The 12,361-nt window shown below is 41.2% G+C and overlaps 1 protein-coding gene across 1 annotated transcript in view; it reads right to left on the reverse strand.

Moving 5' to 3' along the window:
* Positions 1 to 12,361, reverse strand: part of iqub (IQ motif and ubiquitin domain containing) — a 123,559-nt gene that overhangs the window by 49,612 nt on the left and 61,586 nt on the right. The window contains exon 7 of the mRNA XM_034179750.1: positions 551 to 726. Coding sequence (XP_034035641.1) covers positions 551 to 726 — 176 coding nt within the window. The remainder of the gene's footprint in view (positions 1 to 550; positions 727 to 12,361) is intronic.

Here is a 12,361-nt window from a genome sequence, read left to right on the forward strand (position 1 = left end):
GTGTCAGATGCTAATATGCATTTTTATGCCAATGACACAATAATTCACTGTTTTGGATTCAACCCTACTAAAGCTATTGAATCTTGTGGTCCAGCACACACTTCTGCAGTTAAACTGGTGCTCAGTGCTGATAAGACCAAACTAATGTTGTTTGCAAACACCAAGAAAGTGCCTGAAGCTGCCCCTACGGTGTCCGCTCTTTCCCTACGGTGACCGTTCTGCCCCTACGGTGTCTGCTCTGCCCCTACGGTGTCCAATCTTGCTGAAAATGTCATCAAAGTGGTTCACACGTACAAATACCTCAATGTCTTGCTTGACGACTCCCTCACCTTCAAGCCACATATAGACAATCTTGTGAAGAAACTCAAATTGGGCTTTTTCTTTCAAAATAAATTTTGTTTTTCTTTTGAGGTGGAAAAAGTGGTGAGAAACGTAACCACATTATAGATTATTTAAATCAGGTTAGTGTGGCTTTAAAAACAGTTAATCTATAGAGTAAAAATCAAATCTGTTTATAGCAGCATTTGTCCAAAGCTGAGTGACCTCTGACCTTGTCCAGGAAGGCTCTGACAGCTGTGTCGTAGTTGCTATTGTGGACAGCGATGCGATGGCGTCCGATGTCGGTGATGAACTGCGTCTCCTGCTGCAGCAGCAAACACAGGGCTGCTTTCCTGTCAGCTCCACGCAGGGAGGAGTTAATCTTCCACTCTTCCTCGCACCTCCACTCTGACAAGAACAATCACTGTGTCAGATGTCAAGATACAACTGCTTAAGATTCCATTCAGCTAACTGTTCTCGTTCCCCTAACCAGACCATATCATAACGCCATGGAACCAATCCTGATAATCCTGACAGTTCTCCATCACAGAACAGACTCAGGCTCCAAAACACATTGTTCCCCCCACTCTGGTTGTGGGGAATTTGACCTGGGAAATAGAGAGGGTTGTCAAGGATGCCCAGCAACAGTACCCAGACCCTCAGCGCTCTTAGTCATCTCTTTATCCCATCTTCCGCCTAATCTAAAGTTCTACATTTCTGCCATTCAACCAAATGAGCTTGTCATCCTGGAATTAATCAGACTCTGGACCTGCTCAAAAGACACTTCTGGTGGCCCACACTCCAGTCAGATGCAAAGGACTTTGTCTCCTGTTGCACCATCTGCGCCGGGGGTAAATCATCACACTGGCCACTGGCTGGCCTCCTACAGCCCTTGCCTATGCCTGTTCACCCCCCGTCACATTTCTGCATGGGCTTCATCATCAGACTTACCCCCACGATCGTTGAGTGTTTTTCCACAGCACCACACTTCGTGGCCCTCCCCAAATTCCTGTCCTTCTAGGAAACTGTGGACCTCCTAGTCCACCATGTGTTTCAGCTGCATGGCATTCTACTGGGTATTGTGTCTGACTGAGGTCCTCAATTCACGTCCCATGTGTGGAATGCCTTTTGTACAGCTCTTGGGGCCTCAGTCAGCTTGACATCTAGCTTCCATCCCCAAAAAATTAACTTCGATAACAGATAATCGAAAAGTTATCTTTGATAAAGATAAAACACCTAAAAATGTATCGGAAGTTACAGATAACTGATAAATTCTGATATTGTCTCTGGTACATTTGCAACTACTAATAAACTGAATTTGAGATTTAACACCACAACAGCTTCTACTAATATTAAAAGTAACAACAGACCCAAACAATGAGGCCACACTTCTGTCTTTGAACATCTTGCCCCCTGTTAGAAGCGCTTGTTTACTACACAGCTTCCAGCACAGAGGCACTCTGAGAGCAGCCATAAAGCCAGCTCTCTATCAATTACAACGCTCCCGTCAGGCGGAGGTCTTGGAAAATAAAGTCGTGCTGACTTATGGTTTTGATTTATAAATAACAATACTGATAGAATAACTCCATTAATGTCAATTCTGTAATTTGTACAAAGTTAAAATATAATAAATATATTTTAATGTTGAATAATGCACTAATTCTGAGGTTTTGTAACAAACACAGACAGATCACAAAGGATTCTGGGTAAAAGTGCCTCTGCTAAACACTGATTGGTTCAGTCATTCATTATGTAAACCAACACGTTAATGTGACGTGTGTCGTGTGTTGGTGCTTAAAGATAAATGTGCTTTTGTAAAATATTCCATTTTTTATTTGTAAAACAGGCATTTTTACAGAGCCCTGGAAGTGTCATCGCCAAATGTTTTGCATGTGAAGAGAATGTGCGCTCATTTTATTAGTGCCGTGCACACATTTGATGATGTTGTGCACTCAATATTGCCTTGACACATAAATGTTGGCTTTACACTGTGCAAGTTTTGGCCCTTTTTCAGATGATTTTTCATTCGTGCGAGAATTTTTTGGACCGAGTTTCAGGTTAATCGTGCGTCCTGCATCGTGTAGTTTACATGGAGTAACAAGCTGCGTTTAACATCTCACGACCACCTCCTGATCGCCGATCATATGGTCGAATGAAAATTAAACCTGTTTGATATTATTGTGGTCAGCCGTCGTGAGGGTATCCTGCTGCTGAAGAGCTACAAGCGTCCAACCGCTCGCACTGTGACTGTGCAAATACCGCAGAGCTGTCTTGTAATGTTTTTTTTGTTGTTGTTTTGTTTTTAAACTTAATTTGTAAAAAAAAAAAAAAAAAAAGCCATTTGCAAAGCCAAAAAGTTGATTTGACAACCATCTGATATAACCGGGGTCAAAATAAATAGAACACTAACATCTACTGGTGCCCAGATGCTTAGTACTTAGGGCAAATACTGCCATGAACACTACTGGCCAGTAGATGGCAGTAGAAACCTGAAAAACTTGCCAAAACAAAATTCCAGATAATCCATGTCTGCTACATTTAAGATGTATGGAATTTAACAAACGCAAATACAATAACGTCTATAAACGCAGAGAATATATTCACGAGAGTTTTAGGCACTAGAGTTTAATGCTGCTGTCCGTGGAGCCTGAACAGAGTGTCTGAAATGCATTTGTCCTGTCGTGAACATACTGAGATTAGACTATCCTACCCATAATGCACTGCTGGGCACAGCATGTGCTCACTAAAACCTTCAAATTAGCACATTACTTTAAAACTAAAACATATATCTGATATTTTCACTTTATGAAACGTCCGACATGACAATAATTTTAAATAACGTGTCCAAAATTAGTTTGGTTAAAAATTTGAACCATAAGATAAAAATGTATGCCTCTGGATGACTTGGGTGATATTGCCAGTGTATCAGTATGGTGTTAAAGGAAAATTTTTTTTTTTTTTAGACCAGTTCTCTTTTGCCTGTAGAGGATAGAGTGGTTTCTTATGGAACCAGTTATCTTCTGTTTGCAGAGGATAGAACTATGCATCTGTTAGGAAACTTTTAACAGGTAGGTGTTCAACTGATTTTAAATTTTAAAAGTGTTTGTCGCTGTTTTGTATCGGACGATAATTAGTCTGATAATGGTTTTTAAAGTTATCTAAAAAGATAATCCGATAATGAAAACATTATCTTCGATAATTACACTATGTAACACAATTTTTGTTCCTGGCTTATAAGTGTTATATTTCAACTACTTATGTCTAAAGTCTTTGATTTTATTTTTTTAATGTTCTAGAAAGTTCTAAAAGTTTCTTGAAATTTCTAGATAATTCTGGAAACTTCTAGAAAATTCTGGACAGTTCTAGCAGTTAAAGAATATTCTAGAAGACTACTCACTAGTAGTGAAGGCGAATCGAGAATATTCTTGAAAACAAATTTCAAAATATCACTGTCCTGATCACAGAAGCAATGTTTCTGTGGAATAACAGCTATTTTCTATTTATTTAAGGCATAACACGTTAGGAAAACACACTGTGTACCCAGGAACAAAACTAAAATAAAAATTTGTTACATAATGTTATCTGTTATCGGATTATCGGAACTGTGCCTACCACTGTCGGGGAGTGATGCTGTCTCTCTGATTATTGGGTACACCTGTGGCAGGTGCAACACTTGCAAGTAATCACTCCTGCTGAATTAAACCTGGACTCTCCACTCCACTCTTGCCATAGTCTACAGCTCTGGCTGTGGTAACAGTTTGTTCTAGTCTAGTTACTTTTTGCATCCTTAGAAATTCTGTGTCTTTTGCCGCTCAGTTCCCTGCCACCATCAGCTCTACTGCTTCCACCTGGCCCTGGCTTCTCCACTCATGCCTCTCTCCCCGATGGCCGTGTTCCTTCCTCCTTTGCCTCCACGACTGCTCTTAGATTCACCATTTACCATCAGTTGTAGAGAAGCTTGAATCTTCGACTGGACTGGGTTGCTTGACGCGAGGACGTTTCGCTTCAAATCGCAGAAGCTTCCTCAGCTATAATTCTTGCTCTGGTGGTCTGACTTCTGTCTTGACTCTTGTAGAGAAGAAAATACAGAAGTCAACAAAAGCTCCCTTGATGACTCTCGTCGTCAAGGGACCCATCAGGAGAGGCTTCCGTCCCATCATTAGGAGGGACAGCTGCCCTGTCATTAGGAGGGTGCTAACTAGAGCACAATAGGTGCTAATTAGAGCTACTGTTTAGTCACTAGCCTATAGCAGTCGGCCTCTCGGTAGGAGGGGTCTGGTTAGGTTTAAAAAACTCCAGCTTTTGTTGGCTTCTGTTTATTCTTCTCTACAAGAGTCAAGACAGAAGTCAGACTACCAGAGCAAGAATTTTAGCTGAGGAAGCTTCTGCGATTTGAAGCGAAACGTCAAGCAACCCAGTCCAGTCGAAGATTCAAGCTTCTCTACTATGGAAACCACCTGGACAACTGAGAGCCTACACAGAAACATTACCATCAGTTAAATAAACCTTTTGTCATCTTAACCTGCTACCTCATCACAATGGAGTCAACTTCATTAGGTTGTGAACCTGACATGTTCCCTCACAGTGTCAGTGATCCTCCTCATCTGAGTCTCACTAAGTTCATTCATGAAGGAAAACGTCACTGATGATGTCTTTAGTTCCACGTGTTTGGAAGAGCAGCCAGTCTACAGTCTAAATATTTAAGCACATGAGAATAAACCCGCCCTTTACAAATACTGTGTCAATCATCCCAAGATTGTAGCTCCGCCCCCGGCTCACTCTCCAGTGCGTGGTACAGCAGGTTAAAGTCGTCCCTGCTCTGCGGCTTCATCCAGCGCTGCTGTCGGTCTCTGAGCTGCTCCTCTTTCTCCTCCCTCCTCCTCCTCTCCTGCACGTCCATCCAGGCCAGACGCCGGTCTCGGTCCCTCCTGAGCTGCTCCACCGCCTGACGGGCCAACCAGCGCCGTGCTGCCGTCTGCAGCCGGATCACCTGGTAGAGGGAGAACCCGGGTCACAATCAATAATCCACAGGATCCAATTACATACCAGCATACTGCTGAAGTCCTTTATGACATCATAATGATGACCTCAGCTGTGTTTCATAGAGCTCAATCAACCCGTTCACATGAGTGAAATGATCTCGTCAGTTTTTGCTGCGAACATTAGACAGAAAAAAATGGGGAAAATCCGCAACACTGGTTTAAAGCTCCCAAAATCTTTTTATTGACTAAAAACGCAACGTTTCGACCGCAAGGTCTTCTTCAGGCAACTGTACAAAGGACATGGCAGGAAGAGTGTGTTCATAGACTGAATAATCAAATGTGGTCACACCCACACCAGCTGTGTCTAACTGGCATCAGCTGTCTATGAACACAGGAACACCATGCATGGGCATGTGCCAGTCAACGTGCACAGACCAAACACAGCACCAGTCACAGAAATATGCAAAGACACCAGAACACAGCCTTCACCAAAACACACATTTCCCACAAGAGTACATTCCCCATTATGCATAAAGAAACATTTTTGTTTTGTATAAAAAATATATTTATTTTTACAAAAAACATGTTTCATAATACTGTCTTTCTATGAAAGTATTACATATTCCATGAAAAACAAACACACACAAACAAAAAGAGACACCTATTACATAGCCCATTCTCTGGAATAAATAAGAAGGTTTTCAAATTCAAATTTCTAATTTATTAATTTATATAGCACCAATTCAGGATGAGACCATCTCAAGGTGCTTCGCACAGCATAATAAAAACAGAAAAAACGGAATTAAAAATAAACAATAAAAAGACAAAACCATAAAAGAATACAAGAATAAAAATACATTATAACACTAATGATAAAAACAAGGAAAACAAATGAGTCTTTAAACATGATTTAAAGTCTCCACAGTATCCAACTGCCGAATGTGTGCTAGGAGATCGTTCCACAGAGCTGGGGCACGGTAAGAGAAAGCTCTGTGACCGGCAGACTTTTTATTCACCCTGAGAACGCAGGGGCCGAGCTGGTACATAGGGCCTTACCAGGTCTGCCAGATCGGGAGGTGCAAGTCCATGAACAATTTTATAAGCCAATACCAGAACCATTTCAATCTTATCAGAGTTAAAAAAGAGGAAGTTTCTAGACATCCAGCTTCTCACTGATGCAAGGAAATCTTCTAAGGATTTTATATGAATGAGATTACCAGCAGTTATCGGCATGTATAACTGAGTATCATCAGCATAGCAGTGAAAGGTAATCCCAAAACCCCACAATATGTGCCCAAGGGGTGCTATATAAAGGGAGAAAAGCAGGGGGCCTAAGACGGACCCCTGTGGAACCCCAAATTTCATATCACTGAGGTTAGAGGTAGTGTTACTGTACAAAACACAGTGAGAACGACTGGTCAAGTATGACGTCAGCCATGCAAGGGCACTCCCAGTAATCCCAAAATGATTTTCCAGCCATCGAGTAGAATTTGATGATCCACTGTATCAAATGCAGCACTGAGATCGAACAGCACCAGAACTGTAGTGGTGTCCAAATCCATTGTAAGCAGAAGATCATTCACCACTTTAGTGAGAGCCGTCTCTGTGGAATGATATTTTCTAAAAGCAGACTGCAGTGGCTCAAAGAGATTATTCTCAGTAAGATAGTCTACGAGCTGCCGTGACACCACTTTCTCCAGAATTTTAGAGCAAAATGATAGATTTCATATCGGCCGATAGTTTTTCAATACACTAGGGCAGGGGTGGGCAACCTGTTCCAGAAAGAGCCATGAGGGTGCAGGTTTTCTTTGCAGCCACTGACTCCACCAGGTGATTTTACTGATTAATATCACTTTGAGCAGATGGAATCAGTTAATCAGTGAAATCACCTGGTGGAGTCAGTGGCTGCAAAGAAAACCTGCACCCTCATGGCTCTTTCTGGAACAGGTTGCCTACCCCTGCACTAGGGTCAAGATTAGGTTTCTTAAGTAATGGTTTAATCACTGCAGATTTAAAACATTTAGGAACAGATCCAGACGTTAATGAGAGATTAATAATTTCCAGCACAATGGGCCCAAGAGTGGGCCACAGGTCCTTAAACAGTTTTGCTGGTATAGGATCAAATAAACAGGTTGTGCTTTTTGTTGACGTTATGAGTTTTGTCAGTGTGCCTAGTGAAATACCATCAAAATCTGTAAATCTGGGTAACACCTCAGTGGGAGCATCGACCTCCATAGCAGTATGCGGTGGTTGGACCAAAGCCTGCTGAGATATGCTCAACCTAATATCCTCAATTTTCTTCTCGAAATAGTCCAAGAAGTCCTGTGCTGAAAAGGGAGAGTGAATAACAGGTGGCTGTCCATGAATGAGAAATGCTACAGTTTCAAACAAAAACTTTGAGTTGTGCTTGTTTTTATTGATCAAATCAGAGTAATAGGTCCACTTTGTAGCCAGTAATGAATGCTTATAGTCTAAGATAGCATCACGCCACGCAAGGTGGAACATCTCTAATTTGGAACTATGCCATTTCCGTTCAAGACCTCTAGCCTTCTGCCTAACGTCACACAAGTAACCTTTGAACCAAGGCAACTGTGCCTTGGGAAGGCGTGGCCTTAAGAGAAGAGGAGCAACCTTATCCAGGCTTAAGATCAAAGTCCTCATTTAAGTAATTTGGTGACATTGTACTGAGAGAATAAATCCAGTGTTCTCCCTTTGAAGGAGTCTTCTCTCTATGTCACCTTCTTGGCGCTATCGCTCCACTCCCTCCACTCCCAGGTAACACAGCGCACTGGCACTATGGCCTGCTTTTTTGAAAAGGGTTCCGAGTTCCCTGAACATTTTCCCAATATACGTGAGGCCACAAGGGCATTGGATCATGTAGATCACATGCGTAGTGCTGCATGTGATTGCCCGTCAAATAGAAATATTGCGGCCTGTGTGCGGGTTGGTGAAGGTCTTGCATCTCTGTCTGTAGACACACTGGGAACAGCCCCCATATTTATATGAGCGAAGTGCCGCGCAGTGGCGTGAAACTCGCTCATGGTACGGGGTGTCCTAAACAGGAAGTGCCAATTTTCAAATCCACAGTAAAACAGGAAATGTTCAAATGTCAAACACTTCCTGGCATGGGTGGAGCTAGAGTGGACGCCGGGGTTTCACTGGACTTTGCTGAAATCTGATTGGACACAGATGAATGACATGTCTGAATGAATGACACCACACGTCTGGTTGAAAGAGATGCATTTTCAAATCAGTGAGTCACATTGACTGCTAGGTTCCTCCTGTCCAGTAGTTGGTGCTGTGTACCACAAAAGTTCTAATCCACCTGAGTAGAAGAAGAAAAATGTTTGACTCAGATTTGAACTGAACACGTCATTTGAACTATGGATTTCTAATCACACCAAACTTACACTGGTGAGTAAACGACCGTATTTTATGACAGCAGCATTTCTCCTTTAATTCAGATTGTCTTATGTACACATGTTAAAGCTAGCCAGCAGCTGGTTCATACTCTGTTGGCTTATTAGTGCAGCAGATCAAATCAAATCAATTTATTTATATAGCGCCAAATCACAACATACAGTTGCCCCAAGGAGCTTTATATTGCAAAAGCCAATTTATAAGGCAAAAGCCATACAATAATTACAGAAAAACCCCAACGGTCAAAACGACCCCCTATGAGCAAGCACTTGACGACAGTGGGAAGGAAAAACTCCCTTTTAACAGGAAGAAACCTCCAGCAGAACCAGGCTCAGGGAGGGGCAGTCTTCTGCTAGGACTGGTTGGGGCTGAGGGAGAGAACCAGGAAAAAGACATGCTGTGGAGGGGAGCAGAGATCAATCACTAATGATTAAATGCATAGTGGTGCATACAGAGCAAAAAGAGAAAGAAACACTCAGTGCATCATGGGAACCCCCAGCAGTCTAAGTCTATAGCAGCATAACTAAGGGATGGTTCAGGGTCACCTGATCCAGCCCTAACTATAAGCTTTAGCAAAAAGGAAAGTTTTAAGCCTAATCTTAAAGTAGAGAGGGTGTCTGTCTCCCTGATCTGAATTGGGAGCTGGTTCCACAGGAGAGGAGCCTGAAAGCTGAAGGCTCTGCCTCCCATTCTACTCTTACAAACCCTAGGAACTACAAGTAAGCCTGCAGTCTGAGAGCGAAGCGCTCTATTGGGGTGATATGGTACTATGAGGTCCCTAAGATAAGAAGGGACCTGATTATTCAAAACCTTATAAGTAAAAAGAAGAATTTTAAATTCTGTTCTAGAATTAACAGGAAGCCAATGAAGAGAGGCCAATATGGGTGAGATATGCTCTCTCCTTCTAGTCCCTGTCAGTACTCTAGCTGCAGCATTTTGAATTAACTGAAGGCTTTTCAGGGAACTTTTAGGACAACCTGATAATAATGAATTACAATAGTCCAGCCTAGAGGAAATAATGCATGAATTAGTTTTTCAGCATCACTCTTGAGACAAGACCTTTCTGATTTTAGAGATATTGCGTGAATGCAAAAAAGCAGTCCTACATATTTGTTTAATATGCGCATTGAATGACATATCCTGATCAAAAATGACTCCAAGATTTCTCACAGTATTACTGGAGGTCAGGGTAATGCCATCCAGAGTAAGGATCTGGTTAGACACCATGTTTCTAAGATTTGTGGGGCCAAATACAGTAACTTCAGTTTTATCTGAATTTAAAAGCAGGAAATTAGAGGTCATCCATGTCTTTATGTCTGAAAGACATTCCTGCAGTTTAACTAATTGGTGTGTGTCCTCTGGCTTCATGGATAGATAAAGCTGGGTATCATCTGCGTAACAATGAAAATTTAAGCAATACCGTCTAATAATACTGCCTAAGGGAAGCATGTATAAAGTGAATAAAATTGGTCCTAGCACAGAACCTTGTGGAACTCCATAATTAACTTTAGTCTGTGAAGAAGATTCCCCATTTACATGAACAAATTGTAATCTATTAGATAAATATGATTCAAACCACTGCACTGCAGTGCCTTTAATACCTACGGCATGCTCTAATCTCTGTAATAAAATTTTTATGGTCAACAGTATCAAAAGCAGCACTGAGGTTTAACAGAACAAGCACAGAGATGAGTCCACTGTCTGAGGCCATAAGAAGCTCATTTGTAACCTTCACTAATGCTGTTTCTGTACTATGATGAATTCTAAAACTTGACTGAAACTCTTCAATAGACCATTCCTCTGCAGATGATCAGTTAGCTGTTTTACAACTACCCTTTCAAGAATTTGTGAGAGAAAAGGAAGGTTGGAGATTGGCCTATAATTAGCTAAGATAGCTGGGTCAAGTGATGGCTTTTTAAGTAATGGTTTAATTACTGCCACCTTAAAAGCCTGTGGTACATAGCCAACTAATAAAGATAGATTGATCATATTTAAGATCGAAGCATTAATTAACGGTAGGGCAACCTTGAGCAGCCTGGTAGGAATGGGGTCTAATAGACATGTTGATGGTTTGGAGGAAGTGACTAATGAAAGTAACTCAGACAGAACAATCGGAGAGAAAGAGTCTAACCAAATACCAGCATTACTGAAAGCAGCCGAACATAAAGATATGTCTTTGGGATGGTTATGAGTAATTTTTTCTCTAACAGTTAAAATTGTATTAGCAAAGAAAGTCATGAAGTCATTACTAGTTAAAGTTAAAGGAATACTCGGCTCAATAGAGCTCTGACTCTTTGTCAGCCTGGCTACAGTGCTGAAAAGAAACCTGGGGTTGTTCTTATTTTCTTCAATTAGTGATGAATAGTAAGATGTCCTAGCTTTACGGAGGGCTTTTTTATAGAGCAACAGACTCTTTTTCCAGGCTAAGTGAAGATCTTCTAAATTAGTGAGACGCCATTTCTTCTCCAACTTACGGGTTATCTGCTTTAAGCTGCGAGTTTGTGGGTTATACCATGGAGTCAGGCACTTCTGATTTAAGGCTCTCTTTTTCAGAGCTACAGCATCCAAAGTTGTGCTCAGAGTTGTAAAACTATTGACGAGATAATCTATTGTGGGATTTGAACCCACAATCTTCTCGACTCAAGCCCAACACCGTAACCACTAGACCATCACCTCCCCTGAAACTGACCTTTGTCACCATTCTTGCTGCTTTTACCTCATAACTCCAGAACATTCAGTCACAGATTGACCAAACTGTACCTTTTTTGGAATCTTTATGATCAGACAAATAATATGGTGTAGTTTTGTATATGATTGGAGCATCTTTTAATTTAGACCAGGCGTGGGCAACTTGTTCCAGAAAGGGCAAGAGGGTGCAGGTTTTCTTTGTAGCCACTGATTCCACCAGGTGATTTCACTGATTAACTGATTCGATCTGCTCAAAGTGACATTAATCAGTCAAATCACCTGGTGGAGTCAGTGGCTGCAAAGAAAACCTGCACCCTCTTGGCCCTTTCTGGAACAAGTTGTCCACCCCTGATTTTGACCCGTGTGATTCTTCAGTTGACCCCTACCTGGCTGCCGATTGAAGATTCAAGTGGCCAATCAGGTTTTTTTTAAAGAGTTAATGTCTATGGATTATTTGTGCTGAATGTGATGTTATATCTCCATTTGCAGGATTCTACTCTAAATATTCTCTTATCTGCTGCACTATATTAGATGTAAGATGCTGCTCCTCAAAAGTACTGGAACACTTGGTATTTCACACATTTTAATTTGTTTATTCCATTTCAAATACATTTTTTTTTCTAAATTATCTTAACTCAAACTGAAAGCAAATCTCACCAACTTGATATAAATGAATTAAAAATCTAAAATCCAGCTTCCTGATGAAGTGGTGTAGAGGAGGATTTTCTTCAAAGAAGACCTGAAAGTTCAGCTACAATTTGACAGAAAGTACATTTGAGATGAAAGACTAGATTTGATGTTTTGGTGAAAGAAACTTTTGTATTTCTTCATAATTGATGTAAATAAAGTCCAAGACATAATGTTCATGTTTCCATCCCCTGACTTGTCTGAAGAAAACTGGCAATAAAACTGATTATTATTTACAGGTTTTATCAAGATTTAGAGATTTGCTT

Source organism: Thalassophryne amazonica, chromosome 1, assembly GCF_902500255.1.
Source record: "Thalassophryne amazonica chromosome 1, fThaAma1.1, whole genome shotgun sequence".
NCBI lineage: Eukaryota > Metazoa > Chordata > Actinopteri > Batrachoidiformes > Batrachoididae > Thalassophryne > Thalassophryne amazonica.